Below are 22,700 nucleotides of genomic sequence, written 5' to 3' on the forward strand. Positions count from 1 at the left end.
TCCCTCCTGTATCTGCAAGCATGAAAGAACAAACCACAGTAAAAAGCAGACAGGTATACTGCACAGGAACAGAAACTTTGGTCTAAACTGGGCAACCCGGACCTTTCTGTGTGCACTGAATTGCCAGGAGTCAGAAAGAAATTCAGGTGACCAGCACAGATAAAAACTAGCCAAAACAAAGGGCAAGAATGCCACCAGTTATAATCATTAGGATTTTGGCTTCAGCATCTGTAAGGGTTATTTAAGCCTTTGGACTTGTGTTAAGTTTTAGTATGTGAAACTCCTCAGGAAAAGGAATAACTGTCTGAAGCTTTACGTGACAGGAGCTGTAAATTTGCTTCTGCTAAAAGGATGCTCACTTGCTTTCCCCCTCCTATTTCAGGTGTACTCCTGCACATCCTCTGCGCTCCCTTTCTCCCTTCTAAATACAGAACGTTATTTGAGCCCTTTTTGGACTTCAGCTGAAACGTATGGCAACAAAATATATGTAACAAAACCTCTGAAAATTAAAAAAAAAAAAAACAAAAAAACCCACCAAACCAGAAGCGGTATGTTTGCAAGAAAAGCTGCGTACCTGTTAATTATATCTAAAGGCAGAACCCCTCTCATTACCCTGACGTGCAAGACGCCCTCGCCCATAAAACCAGCCCCGGCGCTTTCCCTCTGCCCACCAGCTGCGCGCGCAGAATATCGCCACAATTGTGACAGGCCTCGAGCAAACCCCACCCCCCGCGGCCGCGCCCCGGTGGAAGATACATGACCTAGACTACGCATGCGCGAATCGGGCGGTGGCACCATGTTTTGTTTGGCCTCTGCAAGGAGAGGGACTGCGGGACGGGGCTTTTGCCTCGGTCACGTGACCGGAAGCAGTGGACTCTGGCGAGTTGAATCGCTGGGGCCGCCGGGAGGGCGGAGCGAGGCGGTGAGTGGCGGGAGCTGATCCTGGGGGAGCGCCCTGAGGCCTGCACCGGCTCGCGGGCTGGTCCCTGCCGCCTCGAGGCTCGGGGGTGGCACAGAGCGCCCCCTTCTTCGCCCATCCCCGGTGGGGTAGGTGGTGGAGGCCTCTTCCGCCCGTTGTCTGGCGGCGGGTGCCCGCGGGGTCGATCTGCTTCCCCCTGGAGCAGAAAGGCGGGTGAAGCGTGGCTCTTGCCCGTGAGTTTGGCTTTGGTCTCTCTCCTCTCTCGCCAGGATGCTCGTGGCGTGCGGCATGCAGCGATGTCACCAGGAAGCGCTAAAGAAGAACCGGGTGATGCTGGCAAAGCAGCTGATTTTGAAAGAATTGGCTGAGCATATGATAGAGAAGGACATCATCACCACGGAGATGATGGAAATGATACAGGTATGTAAGTTATACTTCGCTGCACTGTGAGCTTTATTTCTAGTTAAGAACCTTAAGTTCTTGGCAGTCGCAGCACGGTAGAGCTAATCTGTGTGTTACCTGTGTATTTTAATGTGATTACGTTTGGAGAACATGCAAAGCAGTGCAGGGTTTGCTTGCAACACACAGAAGCGTAAGATGCTTTTGGCAATATGGATTTTGTCTGAGATGTACAAAAGTGTTGGCTTGCATGCTGGTATGTAGTTGTGACAGGCTGTGCTTTGTGAGTCAGGTGGTATTTTCCCGTCCTTTGTTGCCATTTTGTGCCTTTTTCATTTTTAGAAGTAGGAACAATACCTATTTCCAAGCGAATACTGTGAAAGTAAGTAAATGAATGTATTATGAACCAGCTTGTTGTGGCACCTTTAACTTAAAGAATTTGTGTGTCATATGCGTGTTTGTAAATTATGTGAAGAACCTTACTACGTGAGCTAAGTCTCGCTCTCAGATGATGAATGCCATTAATAGGTTTTTGATACTTAACCTAAGCAGTGGGTGCTATGAAGTCTTTGGACTTGGGATTGCTCCCAGAGGTACGGTAATGCACGGAAGACGTAATGCACGGAAGACTCTGCAGGGTGGAGATAGAGGTCTTCAAAGAGAAAGCAGACTGCAAAGAAAAGAACTGAAGGTGCACATCAAGTGCATCTTGGGATGCAAGGAAGCAATTGAGGGACTTTTTAGTCTCTTAGTAAGGTTGATGGTCCTGTCATAAGAACAGATGCTGAAAAATAGAATTATGAGTTATTTCCTGGGCACCAGTACAGAAGGTATGAACCTGAGACTGATAAGGGTTTTGAAAGCAATGAAGAAATAACTTCCTGATTAATTTTGACTCATTATGTGTCAAAGATAATGTGAAATTCCTCATGGGACCTGTCATGGATACCTGTGTTAAGTTGTGGGAGATGCAGGCAGTCTTACCTGAAATAGCTCTGGTCTCTGATGAAGGAGAACAAAGATGCAGGAAGACAGTGAAAATCAGAGAATTGATCAAGTACTGATTGTACTGGTTTTGGCTGTGATAGAGTTAATTTCTGAATAGCAGCTTGTATGGGGCTGTGTTTTGGATTTGTAATGAAAACAGTGTTGATAACACAGGGATGTTTTAGTTACTACTGAGGAGTGCTTACAGAGTCAAGGTCTTTGATTCTTATACTGCCCTTCCAGTGAGGAGGCTGGGGTTGCACAAGAAGTTGGGAGGGGACACAGCTGGGACAGCTGACTCCAGCTGACCAAAGGGATATTCTGTACAGTACGACATTGTGCTCAGCAATAAAAGCTGGGGGAAGAAGAAATGGTGGAATGTTTGGAGTAAGGCCATTTGTCTTCCCAAGTAACTTAGGTATGATGGAGCCCTGCTTTCCTGGAGATGGCTGAACATCTGCTTGATGATGGGAAGTAGTGAATTAATTCCTTATTTTGCTTTACTTGCGTGCATGGCTTTTGCTTTACCTGTTAAACTGACTTTATCTCAACTCACAAATTTTTTCACTTTTACCCTTTCGATTCTCCCCAGCCATCCTGCTGAGGAAGGAGTGACTGAATGACTCTGGTGCTTAGCAGCCAACCAGGGGTTAAACAATGACACTGCTGAAGTATGGGTAGTTAGTAGGGATGTTTAGTTGCTGGCCTGCAGTTAGTTACTGAAGGGGGACGAAGGAAAGGGGAAGAAAAAAAAAAAAGCTGCCCTCTCGAAGGTAGGATGATGTCAGAGAAAATAGCTTTTTGGCAGAATGCTGCTGTATTTAAGAAGCATTGGGCAGAGGGGAAGAAGACAAATGGAATCTTCCTCTCCAGGTGTAACTAGATAAAAGGAGATGCAACAATACTTAGTAATGGATTATCAGTAAGGAGAGAGGTGTTATGATAGATAAGCTAGGTAGTAATAGTGTAGTGGAAAATGTTGTGCCTAATCCAACATACACAGATAACTAAGATCTTATATGTATATAAATAGCAATAGCAGCCTGAGCAAGAGAACAAAGTGACTTGAACTACTGTTGCAGGGTATGAATCTGGAAATTCCAGCAGAAATAGAAATATGGCAGGGGTAGGAGGAAACCATTAACAACTGGAACAGTAATACTGCAAAAATATGCATTGTACTGGAAGGATAGAAATTAAGGGAACATTTGCAGTACAGTACTAATCATAACACTGCTATAGATAAACAAAAAGTAACATGCATTAAAAAAAATAAGTCACCTGAGTCAAAACCACTTTGTCTTACCTTTTGTTTTTCTGTGGTAAGTCTGTGAATTTGTAGTATTCTTCCACTCTGGCTCAAATGTGAACAAAGGTTTTAGAAGTGCTGTTAGGTAGCCTATTCTTGAAAATGTATTGTGATGCATCAGGTACTTTAGTGGAAGTAGGAGGAGACAAATGTCACTGTGTCTGATGATAGAGCGTAGATTTTCCTGGATGCTGTAACTAACTGATTCTATATATCCCCCTGCTCCCCCCAAAGGTTGGGAAATTGAGAACATCTGGATAAATAGTTATGTTTGAAATTATTTTGTCTTAAAACCACAACAGTTATACTGGTCCTGTTGGTTTCATTTAAACGAAACAGAAGAATAAACAAAATGGTTCTGGAAATAGGGCACTCTTTCCTCACAAGGAAAGTGAAATAAGCCAAAGAGCTCAGAGAGATAAAGGAAGCATGAAATTTCTTCAAGTATGAGGTGCTAAACCAGTACTGAAACTTTACTACAAGTAAGAAAAAGGTGGGAAGGGAGGACATTGGAGGAAGGGCCACTGAAGACAAAGGTGGTTGAGCTGGATGAAGACCTCACAAGGAATATGAAGAGTTAAGTAAAGAGTTTGTAGGTGTACACTAGAGGAAAAATTAATAAATAGGAGCAGCTTCCTTTGATGTCCAAAGTGGGGAAAGAGAGTAGGAACTGACCAGAATTAATTTAAATTGCGTCACTCAGAAAGATACTCAACAATTGGAGTTTTTTTCAATTATATATTTTACAGAAAGAATAAGGAAAACCTTTTGCTTACTGTATAGCAAAGATGATAGAAGTTATCTAGATTAAGACTCAGAAGAGGGATTTCAAACACAGAGCAAAAAAGATAGTGGAAATAAAGTGGGGCAGTGGAAACAGCTGTTTTTAAGATGAAGTCCAAAATCCACTTCATTAATGCCACTTTGCCAGAGGATGTGATGTTCTCCCAGAACTCTGGGATGGACCTTCAAAGCTGCACGTATGATAGCAAGAGCTTTCTCTTGCTTTTTAAGCAAGTGGAATACTCTGTATTGTAATCAAAGACTATCAGTTTGTGTAGATACAGGGATTTAAATGCTCTGTCTTGATCACTAGACAGTAATGCAGGGATCACTGGCTTTGACAAAGTTAAATAAATTTGATGAGGATGTTTGTCAAATATATGCTCTTCTCCACAGATTCTGCTTGTATATTCAGTCTCAATAAGAAGACTAATGCTATGGGATTTTGCCAGGAATTCAGAGTTTATCATGCAACCAGTGCCTGTTATGCAGATTATCAAACTCATCCATGAGGGTACAAAAAAAAGTTAAGGATGTATTAGGAAATAAAATGAAAGCAGTCTGTCTTATGAAAGTTTTACTTCTGAATGTTTGCTGAACATTGTTTAGTATAACTGAAATGTGCTGTTGATGTGGAATTCACATGAGGAGGTACAGCGCTTTGGGTATTTAAGGAAGCATTAAAGAAGAAGTCTGCCAAAAGCTGACTACTGTACATATGAAGTGCAGTATATGAACATTATGGAAATTTCTTAACTTTTCAGTAAAACTTATGATCCAATTCTTGAGGGCAGCTTGTGATCTTGATTCGTGGTTTAGAGTCATAGACTATGAAGACATAAAGTGAAGAAGAGCTTGTCATAAACAGCTGCAGGCCTATTAGAAAGGAAGAAACAGTTAATAGGTACTGTAGAATATCAGCTGTCAATTTACTTTATTAGGTAAAATAAAATGCAGTGGGCTTATAGCAAGATACGAGTATATGGAGCTGGTTATCTTCTATGGAGTAATGGAGAAGTGTTACTGGGAGGAAGGGGCAAGTATTTTTGTACTTCTGGAAGGACACAGGTGAGATATTACTGTATGCACTTCTAGTCAACTGTGTTCTGAAAGCTGAGGTTTCCATGGGAATAAGAAAGGGTACCTGCATTATCAAGGGGAAGAGCTATTTGTGAGGAGGCTGAAAGAAAGTGGCTTGTTTACTGTAGCAAATCTAGACTGATTTATAGAAAGAAGTTTGATAAGTAAGGGGAAGGACAGGAGAACACTGAAGTCAAGGACATTGTTGACACAAAAATAAATGCTATTAGTCATGAATGAACATAGGTCTGAAATTTCAGAATAGGTTCATAAGCATTGGATCAACAAGATTTTGCAATAACCTTCCAAACAATATGATGGGACAAAATCCAATCTGCTTTTAACACCAAGCTTGAAAAAGTTTGTGAAAGAAGCCAGATGATGTGAAATCTTTTGTAGCAGAGGATTTACACATGTTATTATTAAGGCTTACTCCAAAAGAAGAGATCTTGAATCTAAGTTGTAATTCAAATCAGATCAGTTCCATGCAACTGACAAAATTTATTTTTGATACCCAGTATTTTAGTAGGTGATGTTTTGGTGTGTTTTACATACCATAGGAAAGGCTATTATTGTAGAAAATTAGAGGTTTGTTGGCAAATTCCCTGTTAATATTCTAACACTTAAAACTTCTTGAATGTCTTAGATACATACATTTAATATTTGATTGTTACTTTTTCTCATATACAACTATATATTGCTTTGTTGGTCTATATGTTACAGTCTATACATATGTAATTTTTTTTTAATTGACTGCATATAATAAGTATTTTACTTAATGCTTTCTGAGGGATTTGCATGTCTGCGCATGAGACCATAAACTATTGGGCAGTAATGGAAGCATGTTCTGGACTTCATGTATTCAATAGGGGAAAATAGATACTACTCCAACAGTAACTGGAAGTAAGAGGGCATATTACTGTGTGTGTAGTAACGTATGAATTGTTGGCTTGCTGTGTTGTCATATACTCTCCCACTTGAGCTAGTAGGAACAGAGTAATAGGAGTGAAATCAGCTAGGAAAGACAATAAAAATGGATGTAGCACAGTTAAGCATGGTGATGAAACATTTAGATGAAGTAAAAAAAAAATAAAATTAGTTGTTCTGAAAGTTTCACTGAAAATTAATTGTGTTGGGGTGTTACTTTGATTGTGAATTTTGTTTTTTCTCTGAATCTAGGCCAAGTCTGGGAGCTTCAGCCAAAATGTGGAATTCCTTGATTTGCTGCCCAAGAGAGGCCCTAATGCCTTCTCAGCCTTCTGTGAAGCTCTACGAGAAACAAAACAGCAGCATCTGGAGACAATGATCTTGAAGACAACATCCAACCTGAGTCACAGGACTGCAAGGGTACAACAGTTTTGGGGTTTTTTTTATTTGTTAAAAGGGATGGATGGACTGGATTTCAGAATGATTTTAGGCACAAAGTGATCTTTTTCAAATGGAAAAAAAAATTTGTTTACGAAGGATAGGATGGGATTTTGTTGCGAACTGAAACTTGTAGTAGCCTTAGTAAAAGCAGAGGAGAAGGAATTTGGGAAGAACAGAATTTACAGACAGAATTCCAAAATGATAGAGGTTGGAAGGGACCTCGGGAGGTCATCGGGTCCAAACCCTCCGCTTGAGCAGCATCACCTTGAGCAGGTTGCACAGAGTCACATCTAGGTGGCTTTTTAATATCTCCAAAGATGGTGGTTCAGGGGCCTCTCTGGGCAGCTTTCTCCAGTGCTCGGTCACCCTCACAGTAAAAAGGTGTTTCCTGATGTTCAGATGGAGACTCCTGTGTTTCAGCTGTACCCATGGCCTCTAGTCACTGGGCACCACTGAAAAGAGCCTGGGTCTGTCCTCTTTGCACCCTCTCTTCAGGTGCTTATAGGCATTGATAACAGCCCACTGAGCCTTCTCTGCTCCAGGCTGAACAATCCCAGCTCTCTCAGCCTGTCCTCAAAGGAGAGGTGCTCCAGTCCCATCATCATCTTTGTGGGCTGTTGTTGGCCTCTCTCCACTATGTTGATGTCTCTCTTATACTGGGGAGCCCAGAACTGGACACAGGACTGCAGATGCGCTGAGCATAGGGGAAGGATCACCTTCTTTGACCTGATGGTAACATTCCTCCTAACGCAGCCCAGGATGCCATTAGCCTTGTTTGCAACAAAGGCACCTTGCCGGCTCCTGTTCAAATTTATTTTCACCAGGTCCCCTGGGACATTTTCTGCCAAGCTGCTTCCCAGCTGGGTGGCCCCCAGCATATACTGGTGCATGGGGTTGCTCCTCCCCAGGTGCAGGACTCTGCATTTCCCTTGTTGAACTGCACAAGGTTCCTGGATATTTTTATATCCAACATGTTCTTAATGGATGTGTCCTCAAGAACCCAAGCTGGAAAGAAAATATTTTTTTTCTGAAATCTTTTCATTTAGTGTTCAATGATTCTCTGAGTAGAAAGCTACTAAAAGCTAGACTTGTCTATTGAGGAGAGAGGGATTTTATTTTGTTATTTTTATTTCACAAGCTACATTTGTTAGCACTGGATTAAAGGAATAATTTAGCAAAGATTAAGTAGTCTTACTGCATTGACAAGGATGGAAACTTGCAGTAAACATGTATCATACAAAGGAAGGAAGAACAGATACTTTGGAGATGTTCCCTTATTAAAATATAAAATTTATTAGACTACCTTTCTATTTTTTTGTTTTCAGCTGTGCTTTGCTATATGAACAATGAAATCTTGAAAGCAAAGATAAAGATAGGAATCACTGGAAAATTAAATTTTTGGCAAAAACAAGGAGGACATGATGACCGCTGTAAGGTTTCCAAACTGGGAATTTTGGTAGTAGAGATGAGCAAAGAAGGGAAGGAATTTTGCATTGACAGAAAATGCTGCCATCTTGTCAGGATGTTTCATTTGGATGTGAACCATTTTAAAAGTCATATATATGTGTATGTAAACGCATGTATCTTTGTTCCATGATTCTCTTGTGGTACAAGCTTGTAAATTAAAAAAAATAGCTGGTTTATGGTACTTTTTCACGGGTTTATTGTATGTCTTGTAGCTTGAACACTGTTATGGATCAAATCTTCCATTCCCTGTCAGTGAGTTGTGTAATTCAAAGAGACCACGCTGGATTGGTGAGTCACACATGATGTTGTAAATACTTGATTGGCTATCTGGTTGGTTGTTTCTAAATTCTTAATATTCTCTTAATTCAATTCTAGAAATAAACTCACCACAACTTTGATCATTCCAGGAATACAAACTTGACAGTGAACTTACTATGTTATGATCAGATATAGGAGGCAGAATTAGGCTAGAAAATGACAGTGAAACAGAGAACTCAGTTCCTAGTCAGCTTCAGTTATTCTTACAGGATTTTCTGTTGCTTAAACAGTACACGTCAGTAAAAAGATTCTGCAAAGATTTTCTTCTTTAAGGTTTGTAATAGAGTTTAGCTGAACGAGAGCTGAGAAGATATTGATTTCGGGCAGTATTCCTTACCATAGAATTCCTTCTTAGCAAATAGGTTTAAGTATAAGGCCTTACATATGTTACATGGGTCCAACATAGACTTCTGTAGCTTCTGTCTAGTGCAGCAAATCATCTTTTCAATAGCAAGAATTTGTGACTTAGATCAAGGAACTAGTTGGGATGAATCTCCTTGATTGTTTTTATATTGCCTCTGGTAATGCCTGGAGTACTCATGTTCCTAACCACAGCTTGAACTGTGTACTGGTTACTGGGAGCTCTCTCTAGTGTTAAGAACAAGTGATTTTGAAGGCTTTTTTAAATTTAGGTGCAGAGGTTTTAAGGTTGGGTTGTCTTGGTTTTTTAGAGCATATGTTCATCCAACCAGGAAAGCCATGCCTCAAAAGGCTGAAAAAGGATTTCAGAGGACATCATGAATGTCATTAGCTCTGTTTCTTCAGGACAGGGGAGTGAGTGTTTGTCTGCAAATGACAAATAATTGGTTATGATTCACCTCATCTGCTGTTACCTAGAGGAAAGGGTTGTTCAGAGACAGATAAATAAGAGGGCATTGTACATTATGGAAGTTAGAAATGTCTAGTTTGATCACTTATGAATATGTTCAGCAAAAAATAAATAATTGTATCCAGTGAGCATGGGAGGCCTTTTCTGAAAGGAAAAGCACTGTTCTATTTGAATATTTCTAGCTATTTTGTCAGCCTAACTGTGAACATACTGTACAAAAAGACAGAAAGCAAACAACTCTAATTTTAGGTAAGAATTCTGTTTTCATCTCTGTAAATTTACTAGGCCTTAGAAAAGGATAATCCACATACAAGACAAAAAAAAAAAAGTTGCTAATTAAAATTGTAAAGAAATAAGAATACCATTCCAGTACTTTTCGGTTTTTCTCCTATGTTTGCTTGTCTGTCTGAAGTCCCTGATCAAGGAAAATTTTTAGAGGTATGAATAGCATAGTACAGGAATATGACTTAAGACAACATAGTTCAGAATTTGCAAGCCACTACCTCAGTGCAGAGGCTTTGTAGTTGGAATTTTTTATTGTTTCGCACAGAACCAATGGAACATTCCTTGGATAATGGAGATGGTCTACCGATTCCTCCAGTGAAGTACTGCTCTCCTGAATTTTATCGTGATCATCAGCACTTGGTAAGTACTTGACAGAGAAAATCTCCTTAAGATGTGAAAGATGTGAGGTGTTTGGATATATCAACTGAACACGTGCTACTTAAAACTGAGTTGAAACACATTCTTCATTGGGATGTGGATCAGAGTTGTGCTATTTGTATAACTGAAAGGTGTTACCAGTCATGTTCAATTTGGTGTAATTCTCATTTACTAGTGAAGAAATTCTGAGTAGTTCTGTGGCTATACAAATCTCTTGCCTCTGGTTTTTGGTCATGATGAGCTTCATTAAATGCCTTCTGTGTTGTTGCTCTGTGTAAGCTGTCAGTATTATTGCCTCCTATTTATTTGTCTGCATCCTCATCTTTTTCTGTGTGGTGGCACACCCTGCAAATGTCTGTAAAATACTAGAACTGTGTTACTGTCTGTTTTAATTGCCAACTGTACTCAGAAGTATGGGTCAGATCATGATTCTGTGCTGGGTAGTACTGGGTAAAACAACCTGAATTTCTAATCTGCAGCGTTAGAAGTAGGCAGTCTGATTACTTTTTGTTTATTCTGTTTGTAAAGCATAGATTGTGGTGGGGCAGATGCTTTACTAGAGTTACACAATGTGCTAACACTTAACGCTCTGTCACAGGCTCTGCGTACGGCAAAACAGATGAATTTTTTTAACTATTGGGGAGACCTAATTAGGTAGCGTTGGTGTGACCCTGACTTCGTTCCTTTTACACTTCTGCCTTGATGCACCTTATTTGATATACTCCTTTGGTATTAAATTTTACGTCCAATTTACAGGAGTGTTAGTAACTGATTTATTATTGATTTGTTGTTTTAGAGTGGGAGGGTCAGAGAGGGAACTTAATTTGAAGGCACCCCTCTTAAATAAGTTCTTTCCCTGTTGACCTTTGGCCGCATCACTTTCACAATCAGTGATTGACAGCCTCTTCCTGTTACAGTTGTACTCACATGCTATTTTACATCTCTCTCTGCTTCCAACAGCAACTAAGAAATGTTAGCTACATTTTACGTAGTGTTGTTCTAAGGCCTTTGATGGAATGACAGAATATACGGGACTGTGCTGGGATGAGGATGGGGAAAGGGAAAAAAGCTAGCAAGGCCTAATTCACAGTTTGAAATGGGTAAGCTCTGTTTCTTTTAAAATGAGAAATAAGGCAAGCTAGTATAACAACTTAATGAGTGTTGTAGGATCATCAGTTGTGGAGACTTGCAAATACAGTTACATGTGGGATCCGTTGCAGTGCAAACATTTGTTTTATTTATTTAAAAAAGCCCACAACCCCTTCAAAAATTTAACCTCTGCTGGTTTTGTGCCTTCTCAATCAAGAAATCCTGCATATTGTATCAAGTTGGCAGGTTGGGATTGCTGTCTACTCTAATATTTCCTTGTGTAGTCTAAATTTTACCAATTTAAAATCTTCTTTTCAGGCATATAAACTGATATCAGAGCCCCGAGGCTTAGCACTTATTCTCAGCAACGTCCATTTCAGCAGTGAGAAGGACTTGGAATATCGCGCAGGGGGAGATGTGGACTGTAATTCCCTGGAGATGCTTTTCAAGCATCTTGGGTATCAAGTGACTGTCTGTCATGATCAAACTGCACAGGTAAGGGGGATGGATCCCAGTACTTCACAACCACTATGGATGAGACTTTGTTACATAAACATTTTAAGAGGTTCCCTTTGGTATAGCTAAGCTGAAACAGGAAGATGCGAATGGTCACTTCTGAATAGAAGATGAGGGATGATGTCTGCTCACATACTGATAAATTTGAAGAAGCTTGGAAAGCAGAGGACTTGACAGAAAGTAGAATCACAAAGGGACCACAAGGGGTACTATTCTAGCCTGACGCTAATGAAAGGGGCAAGAATTTCTAGATCACACCTGGCATGTGTGTTAAAACCACAAATTAGTAAAGTCTGCAATGTACTCTAGATAGACTTTTCCAGTGTTCTGCTATCCTAGAAGTTAAATTTTACAAATATTTGACCTAGTCTTGCAATTTTAAGTGATTTTTTTTTTTTTTTTTTTCCATGTCCTTTCACTGATGGAGTCAGTTGCCATCCTATTTATCAGTCTTCCAGTGTCTTTGCAGTTAAGTTCCACTCTTTCACTCTTTGCTTTGCTAGAGAAGTAGCCGTGCTTGACTTGGGAAAATTGATAATATTCCATGACTGAATCAAGCCACTTTGTTTTCCCTGGGAATGCAGTTGCTGCCTTCTCCAGCCTCATTTCTTCTTATTCCTTTTAATGAAACCGAGTGATACAGAATGTGTTAGTGTGTTTTATAGAAGACCACAACTTTTTGCGACATCATAACATCATAATAAGACTTCTGCACCTGCCATGTTGTCAGAGTTCCTAAAGTTTTTAAATTGTTACCGTGTACTGTTAAGTTGCTCCAATATCCCAGCCAGACTCAAGTGTCAGTGTAAAACACAATAATATATCAGCTGGTTTCTCCTATGTTAAATCCATGTGTACCAATTCCAGATACTTGCTGCACCCCCCTGTTGGCCTAAGTGATTCCTACTTCACAATGTTGTACTTAGGACTGAATATTACATAACATTTTGCTGTTCTTTTATGGACATGTCTTTTGTCTTGTAAATTTGATGTATTGTAGGGTTTATTTCATAACAGGAGGACCATTTGTGTTTTTCCCAGTATATTGGCCCATGTCCCCTATGCAAGTCTGGAAAGCATTAATTTTTTTTTTTTTTTTTTCTCTTCTAGGAGATGCAGAATGCATTGGAGAGGTTCTCTAAGCTGCCAGGTCATCAGGATGTGGATTCGTGCATTGTTGCTTTGCTTTCCCATGGTGTGGAGGGTGGGGTTTATGGCAGTGATGGCAAACTACTACAGGTACATTGCTGTGTCCTGATGTGGTGTTGTAGGTTATCTCTTGGAAACTACCGATGGAAAGCGGGGAAATATTTTTTTTTTTTTAAAGTGAAGTGATAGGAGACTGAAAAATCACATTTTTTATAAAGGAAAAAATAAGTTCTTGTGTGAAGAAAAGGGCAGGGGGCTGTCTATGGGAGGTCTGTAGGATAAAAAGTGGCATAGAAATAGGGCAAGTAGGGAAAGTTATTTCATTCTCTCTTCCTGTACAAGTACTAGGTAGAGTTCATGAACTCCAGCTAGTAGAAGCTGAGGGAGAGGGTGGGAAAGGTATGTGTTTGTCACATGGTGAGTTTGGAGCTAAAGGAAAAAATATCAAGACTAGTGAGGTAATAACCAAAATACAGGGAAACAAGGCGAGACTGTGTTTGACTCATAGAAGGCTGCAATGAAGAATATTTATCTTCTTTCTTCTCTCAGTTGCAGGAGGCTTTCCGGCTCTTTGATAATGCAAACTGTCCAAATCTTCAGAATAAGCCCAAAATGTTCTTTATTCAGGCCTGCCGTGGAGGTGAGTGCCCACATACTAAAGCCTTGTATTGGGCATGCCATTAAGGCTCATCTTACTCACAGACACACCCTCACATTCAACTTGCTGTCAACTCTCCTCTTTGCTTCTCTCAGGTATAAGTGGAACCCATATTCACCTCCCTCTGCCCTGCTGCTGCCACTGCATCTGTTGCTCTGTAAGTGTCTTTTACTCTGCATGGGATGTGTACATTGGCTTGCAGACCTCAGAGCACCTTAATGATATCAAACTCTTATCACATCCCACTCATATGTTGAGGCTTTCTCGCTTTGCCTGCAGTAGGGGGAGTGGGGCGTATGGTGCATCGAATTGCAGCACAGCACAGAGTGGTACACTAGCAATGGAGTCCTGTCTGAGGTCCTTTCTTTTGATCCTGGATGTATTATGTCTCTTGTGCTGTTGTCTCTTGAGCTATCAAAGTTGGCTCAAAGTCTTTTTTTGTCTTTTTTTTTTCCCCTTTACCCTATCCTCTTTTCAGCCTCCAAATGACCTTTCTTTACACCCTATTCCACATACTACTGTAGAATGTTTACATACTATTGTACAGAATTCTTTTCTTGATTCTCATATACTTGGTTTTTTTCCACTTTCTGTTCCTTTTTTTTCTTTTAAATTGTGCCATTCATTTTCCCTCCTCTTGTAAATAAACACATGTCTGTAAGCACATACCTTTCAGATCTGCTAATGACTAAGTTTTTCCCTAAACTATTTGGACTTTTTGAGATTGCTGTGAAACTGTGGATACTCCAAAGCGAAGTTCTGTCTTAGAAAGCTTTGTTTTTTCTGTTGTGATAGAGAAATTCTTCTAGAGTGTATGCTTTTACCCCTTTTCCCTTGTAATTGTCTCCCTTTTTAATTTTTAGCAGAGCTTTATAGTTTGTCCTCTAGCCAAGAGAATGTTTCATTCACGTGTTATCTACTTGCGTTCAATCCCAGTGAGGAGAAAAACTTAGTCACATGAAGTATTTTGGCAATCAGAAATATTTGATTCTTCTAAGCATTTGGAAATACTGTAACATGTGTATTTACAGTATGAATTGAACGTGATTGCTTTTCTTATGTTATTGAATCTTTACAAACTCTTGAACAAACATGAAAATGCAGACTCATAACACTGTGGAAATAAGTGTAATAAACCAAAGCTTTGCAGCTGACCTTATTAGGTAATTAGGTTTATTTGACTGTAAGGTTACCATAATGGGTCTGTTCACATCAATGAATCAGGCTTGGCCTTCCTATTCCCAAAAAGGTATCAGTTCAGAATGAGTGGTAGGCTAACTATGCAAAATGCTGTAGAACTGGGATACTGCAGTAGGCAAAGGATTGAGACTTGAGCAAATTAAAAGTAAAAAAATCTTTTCTCAATTTAAAAAAAAAAAATTTTTTTTAACCTCTCTTTTAAACCTTTATTAGTAGCTGGAGGGGAAAGCTAGTTACAGAGTAATTGAGCTGTCAACAAAAAGGTGTACCTTTTCATGTTAGCATTCAAAGGTTAGACTAACCAATACAAATTTTTTTTCAAAAGCAGCATTTAAAAGACTGTATAAATAGTGTGGACAACTTTAGATTAGTAGTCAGTCTTTCTGTTGAAACAAAATGAGAAATTAATAGGTTATTCTTTTTCCCTACATTTATGTAATAGGCCTTATCCATCTTCTATTAATGACACACTAAAAAAATGTAGATAAAGAGGAGGTGGTAGTATCTTCTAAATTTCCAAAGGGTCTTTGGCAGAAGTCTACTAAAGAATGGAAATAGTCCACCTGCAGTCATGGATCGAAAACCAGTGACAACAGAAAGCAATGGGAAAAGACAAATAGATTTCAGTATGACATAAAATGAGACTTTGAAGCTGCGTAACATCTGTGTGGAATATAGTCGTTGATCCAGAAGAGTGAACTGTGGTAAATAATGACAAATAGGTAGCTAGCAGTTATTTAAATCAGTTGGCAAAATCACTATCTGGGAGCTTCATAAAATTTAAACAGGCTTAATCAATCTTTGTGGCAGTGATTGGTGATATAAATTGGAGGTTAAGTATGTGGACGAATATCCTGATAGGGTTAGTGCTTTACACTTTTTAGTTTGGGATGGTGTTTGAAGACAAATGCATGAGGAAGACATCTAATTTTGAAGCTTTAATGAAAAAGGTTTTGACTTTATGGGTGACAACAGTATGAATAATAGTTTGACTGTAAAGTTACCTGAGTCTTATCTGAAATAGCATACACTGTGAACAATACACTAAATTTTTAAGAAGATACAGAATTTAAAGGATTTGGAGAAGTGTGATAGAAGACATGAAAAAATGTGGTTAAAAATGGAAAAATTTGTATTGCTAACTTAGAGATGATGAAGGAACTTGATAGAAATAAAAATGAAATTTTGAGCTATGGAGTCTTAATTATAGGGTATATCTATTCTGTCAGACAATCAGACCTTCCCACTGCTGCTTGGAGGAAAAGAACAGCGTTGCTGTCTTACAAACTGACCATTACCTATGCGTAATTATGAGATGCCTTCAGTGCCACTGCCTGTAAAAGTGTTAGAAATCCAAATGCATTTCTTAGGCATGACCTGGCAACAAAAACCTAGAGCCATCATAACAGGAGGGTCTCTGAAGTGGACACTTGTGCCTCCTAAGACTAGCATCTACTTACTAGGAAGTAAGTAGAATAGTAGATTCTCATTTTACAGCAAAAGGGCAAAATTATATAGAAAGCCTGTAAAATGTAGTTTTACTTTTCTTACAGCATAGCTGGACTACTAAAGTTATTGCCACTAAGCAGTTGGTCTGTATTATAGTGAAAACTCTGCATCATGTAAACAAGCAATTGAGAATATGTACACTTGTCATAATACATACTAATGAATCCTGGAAAGGACATTAAATGTTCACCAGATTATAAACTAATCTTCAAGTACTCAAGTTCTTGTCTTTGGGGTCAAATTATTTTGCATTTTCTTATTGCACAATTTGTGCTTTTGATTGAAACAAATTATATTATAGTCAAGATTTAGAACTGGGGGAGATATTTGGTCCATGTTTTCTTGATGTCTTGGAGGCAGACCTTAGCTGCTAAAATTATAGCTCTCGTTTTGAGTTCTACAAGAAGTAGGTAGCTAGCATTGCAAACTAGACTAGACGTTTTTTGACATTTCTAAGGTAGATAAAAGTGTAAAGTAGAAACATGTGCATGGTGAAGAACTATCAAAGTTCTTTGCTTTCCATATATCCCATGATTGCATAGGAAAGAAGGGGGGAGGGTGGGGGTGGGGAAATCACTTGGCATGCAGACTAACAGTCATATTAGGTTGAGCAGGTTCAGCATTTATTGGTATATGCATTAGTTAGCATGGAATAACTTTCAGATGAGTTTTAAAAACAGCTGAGAAAGCTTAAAGTTCACGCAAAAGCTTTCTGCTTGACAGCAGATGTGGCATTGCTGCCCAGAGCTAAAGAAGTACAGGAAAAGTATATCCAGTAATTCATGATAATTTCTTCTTTTTCCTCCCCCCACCCAGATGAGACAGACCGGGGAGTGGATCAAAGAGATGGGAAAGAATGGTCAGATTCCCCAGGCTGTGAGGAAAGTGATGCAAACAAGGAAGAAAATCTCAAACTGCGTCTCCCTACGTGCTCTGATATGATCTGTGGATATGCTTGTCTGAAAGGTATAGGGGGGAGGCCCTAAGTGTTGGGGCATAAGGAGGTTTTATTTGTCTGTGTTTCCCAGAAACTTCATCATACACTTTCTTCTCAGGCACTGCAGCCATGCGGAACACCAAGCGTGGATCCTGGTATATCGAGGCTCTCACCTCTGTGTTTGCAGAGGACTCTCGAGACACTCATGTGGCTGACATGTTGGTAAAGGTGAGATGGAGTGTCTTTCTTCTCCCACACTTCACAGAATCACAGCATCATCATCTCGGTTGGAAAAGACCTTGAAGATCATCCAGTCCAACCATTAACCTCACACTGACCGTTCCCAACTCCACCAGATCCCTCAGCGCTGGGTCAACCCGACTCTTCAACCCCTCCAGGGATGGGGACTCCCCCCCTGCCCTGGGCAGCCCATTCCAACGCCCAACAACCCTTTCTGCAAAGAAATACTTCCTAAGAGCCAGTCTGACCCTGCCCTGGCGCAGCTTGAGGCCATTCCCTCTTGTCCTGTCGCTTGTTCCTTGGCTCAAGAGACTCATCCCCCCTCTCTGCACCCTCCTTTCAGGGAGCTGTAGAGGGCCATGAGGTCTCCTCTCAGCCTCCTCCAGACTAAACCCCCCCAGTTCCCTCAGCCGCTCCCCATCAGACCTGTGCTCCAGACCCTGCACCAGCTCCGTTGCCCTTCTCTGGACACGCTCGAGTCATTCAATGGCCTTTTTGGAGTGAGGGGCCCAAAACTGAACCCAGTCATTGAGGTGTGACTCTGAAGAGCCTTCTAGTGCTTCAAACTGTTAGGATTAATCTACTATCAAAGCGATTGTTCTTGCCTTTTTCATAACTAAATTATTACTAATTTCCCCATTTTTGTGTGTATGTGTGTATACATATATATACACACACAGTTCCACAGCAGTTTAACCAAAGTAAAAATACTGTTTCTTTGACTCATATTCATCATGAGACTGCACAAGTGAAATGGATGAGAAGAATTAATCTGGCTTGTCAAGAATTACTTTTTTTCTATAGAAATAGCTTTTCTTTCAGGTGAATTCATTCCCTGAACTGCTTACCACATAGCTGCACAAGCACTTGCACTCACATAAGATAAAGAAAATGGGGGAAGAGGGAGTGAAGACAGCAGTGTGACCACGGCAACAAACCGCTGTGGAACTGCACCCCAGTTCTATATTCTCCTTATAATATAGAAAGACAGTACATAGGGGACTACTTAATAAGATAAACTATGAGTATAGAAAGCAATGACATTTTTATTCTGTCTTCTTAATCCTTCCAGTAATTTTATTTTTTTAATTTCACATCTAGGTGAACAGGCAGATCAAACAACGAGAAGGTTATGCCCCAGGCACAGAATTTCACCGCTGCAAGGAAATGTCAGAGTATTGTAGCACACTTTGTCAGGACCTTTACCTGTTTCCTGGCTATCTTCCAGGAAAATAACCCTGCCAGCTCTGGAAGACAGATACTGCCAAAGCTCAACTTTGAGTATGGAAGTCTGTTTTCATTCTTATGGGTTGTGACATCACATGCACAAGCAAGGAACGCTTGTTATATCCAGCCAGTCTAATTCTTGATGTCTTCTAAAATAAGCTGGCAACTCTCTTTATAATCTGATTCAGTTCAGGGTTTAAAATTCTAATGTCCTGACTTACTCCATATGGTCAGAAATTGATGGACAGAGGATCAGCACTGGAAATGGGAAGAAATGGGAACATCCTTTGGAAGGAGACGTAAGGACATTTGTAAGCAAAGTGAATGTGGAAAGGGAAACAGACTATTCATATAACTTTTTAAAAGGTTAAGCCTTTCTGAAAGGAAAATTATTCATAAAATGCTACTTATGTTTGTATTTTAAAATTTTTAAATACTTTCTGTCTAGTTCTTCATGCAGGACAATCATCTCCTGTGTGCATTAGAAAATAACTCCCTTGTGAAAGAGAATCCTTACCATCTCTAAAATGGCAGGTTATTTTTTTCAGTACTTGACACTTTTCATCTTGATCCCTTAAATTTTTATTTTTGCACATTTCTTCTGTAGCCAAATTATCAAGAGAACTACAAAACATCCTAGGTTATCAACAAAGCAAGTAGAGATCCAGGATTTCTCATACAGACAAGTAAGCTTCCATAAACTGCCCCAGATATAGTTTTGAATCTAGAATTTCTAGATTAGCTCCCCTTAGTCCCAAGAATGAACAATTGCATGGAATATTACTTTTGAGGAATTTGTTTGGCATAGGACCTGTGTGTCACAGGCATAGCATTCAATCCACCAACTTCTCAGGAGCCTATAAATTGCACTGTAAAACTGAATCTCCCAAACCCTACAGCCTTGTACAAAAGGATCTTTTTTTTTTTCTTAATTAACAAAAATATTCAAGGCAGCTCTTTACAGCCTAAGCGTTTTTGCTTGGTTTATTTATCACTGCCATTTGTTTCCCTTTTAAATGAAAGGGAAGATTTTCACATTACTACCCTGTTCTGTGAGTTTTGTCTTCAGCCATGATCATGTAAAGCCATTTATTTAGCTAATATTTGCAAAGTGTTGTTTCAACTGATGAATAAGAAAAGTTGTGGCATAATCAGTCAGTTATTTTGGAAATTTCCTACATAGTCTTTTCGTGTTCTGGTTTCTCTTGCTTGTGTCCAGATGCAGTTACTGCTATTTGATGTGTTATGGGAGATAGGCATTGTTCTCTTTTTGTGGTAGAGCCTAAATCCTGATAAACTGAGTTACATATGGACTGTAGTCTGTTCAGTCTCAGTCCTCGCCCATCTTGTAAGTTGGCATAGTTTCCAGCTTTTTTATGTAAGTGTGACTTTTTATATATTTTAATATCTTAAAATATTTTTGTCAAGATAGAATTATGAATAGGAAGCACAGAGGGATATGGAGGGAAGCTGGAAAATTAGGCATGTGCTTTTTTTATTGTCTTGCCTAGGAAAATGAAGGCTGTTTCCTCCAGCTGACAAAGGTGCAGCATTAACATGCATCTTGCACTTGTCTTACACACAAGGTGATAAGCAACAAGGATCACACTTGCCAATTGGTGCCTTACTCTGAAGTTTAAGATACCATTTTAGAGGCTGTTGTACCTACCTCCCTGGAGTATAAACGCTTTCTTCTTGAGTGCTCCCTATTTGAAAAAGTGCAATATTTTAAGATACGTATATTGATGAAGCAGTCCACTCTGGATTAGATTTTTGTAGGATTACATCAAGCTGCGTCATCACTGCCACTTTCTTATATACTTTTTGTATACTTGTATTTTACTGCCTTGAAATGTCAAAATAAAGAATAAAGAATTCTTGTTTCATTAATATGTGCAGTGTCTTCCACTTGCAGAGTTATACCTTTGTGCAGAAATGGAGATTCTATATAAAGAGAATTTTTCATAATTTTTTGAGATAGTACCTTCTGAGGCACTTCTGAACTCTTGGGCAGAAGCCTGCTACTTGCTAGCTGCAACCAGTATGGGCTGCTTGTAAATTTTGGTAGCACCTGAACTACACAAAATTTAATACATTGATAAAGAGATGAGAGGCAGAAACACCAAGTAGGAGGCCAGGTTGAACAGGGTTTTCGGCAACCTGGGCTAGTGGAAGATTGTGGGGGTTGGAACTAGAAAATCTTTAAGGTCCCTTCCAACTCAAACCATTCTGGTTGTGTTGTGTTTCAGCACATAAAGTATTTAGACTGGGAAAACTTTGGGCTTGATGTTCCTGAAGGAAGAGTTGTTGCCAAAATGAAGGGCTCCTGAAAAAAAGGAGGAAGGGCTTAGAAAGAAAGTGAAGATACCAGCTGGAGAAAAGATCCTGGAAGTGCAGGAAAATCCAGGTAGAGGGCTGCATGGGAATGAATGCCAGGGACTGTCCAGAGGCTCTGACCTGTAATGCCCAAGACTGGTAACTGGGCCCCAGCTGTACAGCACAGAACCAGCATGACTTTTCCCCCAATCTTCACAGACTAGCAATGATCTCGCTGCGAATGCACCTGGGAGAAAGCTAGTGAGTGTGAAATAAGAAGGTAAATAATCCCCAGTGTCCAGACCCACTAGAGATTACCATTTACTCTGTCTCATCCATGACATTTAAAAGACAGAAAACACCCTTCTAAAGTCTCTTTTTACTGAAAGAGTACATTTTTTTTCCATAATACCAAATTGACACAGGAAATCTAGTAGTAATATTAGCAGTGGAATTACCAAGGTCTACTTGTGCAAAAAGTGTTTCTAGTAGTCCATGTGATAAAGCAGGCCAGAAGATGAAGTATACAGATGTTTGTATTTTCAGGGAAGTAAGTTTTGAGATAGTATCATAGTTTAAGGAATGACTAATAGCTAAAATAGGTGGTATAGTAGGAAAGTGCTAACCAAGTCACTTTTTGGCTTGAAACCAAAAGAATAATAAGGTCAGAAGTTTTGTTTTGAGGTACAGGGAGTGAAAACAGTGATTGTGGTGTAGACAGGGTATCTTACAAATCTTGAATAGCATTAAACTAATTATATTTATTAATAGAAAACTTTGGTAAATTAATACAATTGTAGTAATTCTAAACTGGTTTTGTTTCCCCATTTGCCATTATGAAAAGTAATAGATACCCAAAGAATTTGACTTTGTAAAAACAGTCATTGATCTTAAAAATAGGAAGGAACAGAATGGCATTGGAAGAGGGAAAGCTTTCCAAAACATCAAAAGAGTTGTCTAAACATATATAAAATGTCTTATAAGATAAAATTTATGCCAGGCTGAGACTCCTAACATACACTGTACCTGTGTTGTACAATGTGTTCTTGCCCTTGTCTTCAGGGTGTGAGAATTCTTTGCTACATCACAACACTGTTATTAGGAAAAGGAAATGCAAGAAAATAGGATATTGTTACGTAATTGATTATGTTGTGATGATGTCAGCAGTGTATGCATATAGAAAACAGTTTCTTTAAAACTAAGGGACTGAAATGATCTCTAGAGAAGTTATAATCAACTATTGTCACAAGATCAGCAGCCTTGGTGAGGCTGTTTTCCTGAGGAATGAGTACTAAGTCCTATGCAGTGCAATTGGGCCTAGTGTTGCTGCTTTTGCCAACACTACTTGTAGAATTCTCTCATGTGAAAGTTTGATGTTATTTTGTTTCCATTCATCTGCATTTAGTTCCTTGATTATGGTCACTGTTATGTGTAACTTCGTCTCCAGACAGTATTTTTGCAAAATACAAAAATACAGGTTACAGCTGTGTGCACAAATTCTTAAGAAGACATCTTCTGTATAAATCACTACATTTTTGAAAGAGTTCAGGGTTGTTTTCAGATTTCTCTGAGTTTAAGAGAAACAACTGGACTTGCTGTAGTTTACATTGATTTTTTTTTTCTTTGTTACTCCTGAAAGTTCTCATTTTAAGCTGCCAAGTAAGGAGAAACAGTAACACCTTTTATAGAAATCCATCCACCAGTTCCCTCAGTGCCTGCAAGGTGCATGTCCTCAGG

At 39.5% G+C, this 22,700-nt stretch overlaps 1 protein-coding gene across 6 annotated transcripts; it reads left to right on the forward strand.

Moving 5' to 3' along the window:
- The first annotated feature begins 904 nt into the window (after nt 1-904).
- On the forward strand, nt 905-20,537 carry CASP2 (caspase 2). 6 transcript variants are annotated; one of them, XM_074895574.1, is made up of 12 exons: nt 905-922; nt 1,189-1,339; nt 6,657-6,824; nt 8,525-8,600; nt 10,010-10,104; nt 11,530-11,706; nt 12,178-12,195; nt 12,838-12,966; nt 13,426-13,516; nt 17,060-17,209; nt 17,299-17,408; nt 18,522-20,537. In XM_074895574.1, exons 2-12 carry the CDS (start codon nt 1,190-1,192, stop codon nt 18,654-18,656), a joined length of 1,299 nt encoding a protein of 432 aa, XP_074751675.1. In that variant the 5' UTR covers nt 905-922; nt 1,189; the 3' UTR covers nt 18,657-20,537. The 6 variants fall into 6 exon arrangements, with proteins under 6 accessions (XP_074751675.1, XP_074751667.1, XP_074751714.1 ...); XM_074895566.1 differs by lacking the exon at nt 905-922 and adding an exon at nt 931-1,047; XM_074895613.1 differs by lacking the exons at nt 905-922; nt 18,522-20,537 and adding an exon at nt 13,630-13,691 and having other exon boundaries at nt 935-1,339.
- Nucleotides 20,538-22,700: the final 2,163 nt, after the last annotated feature.

The sequence above is a fragment of the Athene noctua genome, chromosome 1, assembly GCF_965140245.1.
Source record: "Athene noctua chromosome 1, bAthNoc1.hap1.1, whole genome shotgun sequence".
Taxonomy (NCBI): domain Eukaryota; kingdom Metazoa; phylum Chordata; class Aves; order Strigiformes; family Strigidae; genus Athene; species Athene noctua.

What these genes read in the sequence shown, in the direction of transcription:
- CASP2 (XM_074895574.1), top strand. Translation starts at nt 1,190, where the DNA reads ATGCTCGTGGCGTGCGGCATGCAGCGATGTCACCAGGAAGCGCTAAAG. An exon ending in TGGATATGCTTGTCTGAAAG is followed by an intron (nt 17,210 to 17,298) that starts GTATAGGGGGGA and finishes CTTTCTTCTCAG; the next exon opens with GCACTGCAGCCATGCGGAAC. An exon ending in TGGCTGACATGTTGGTAAAG is followed by an intron (nt 17,409 to 18,521) that starts GTGAGATGGAGT and finishes TTTCACATCTAG; the next exon opens with GTGAACAGGCAGATCAAACA.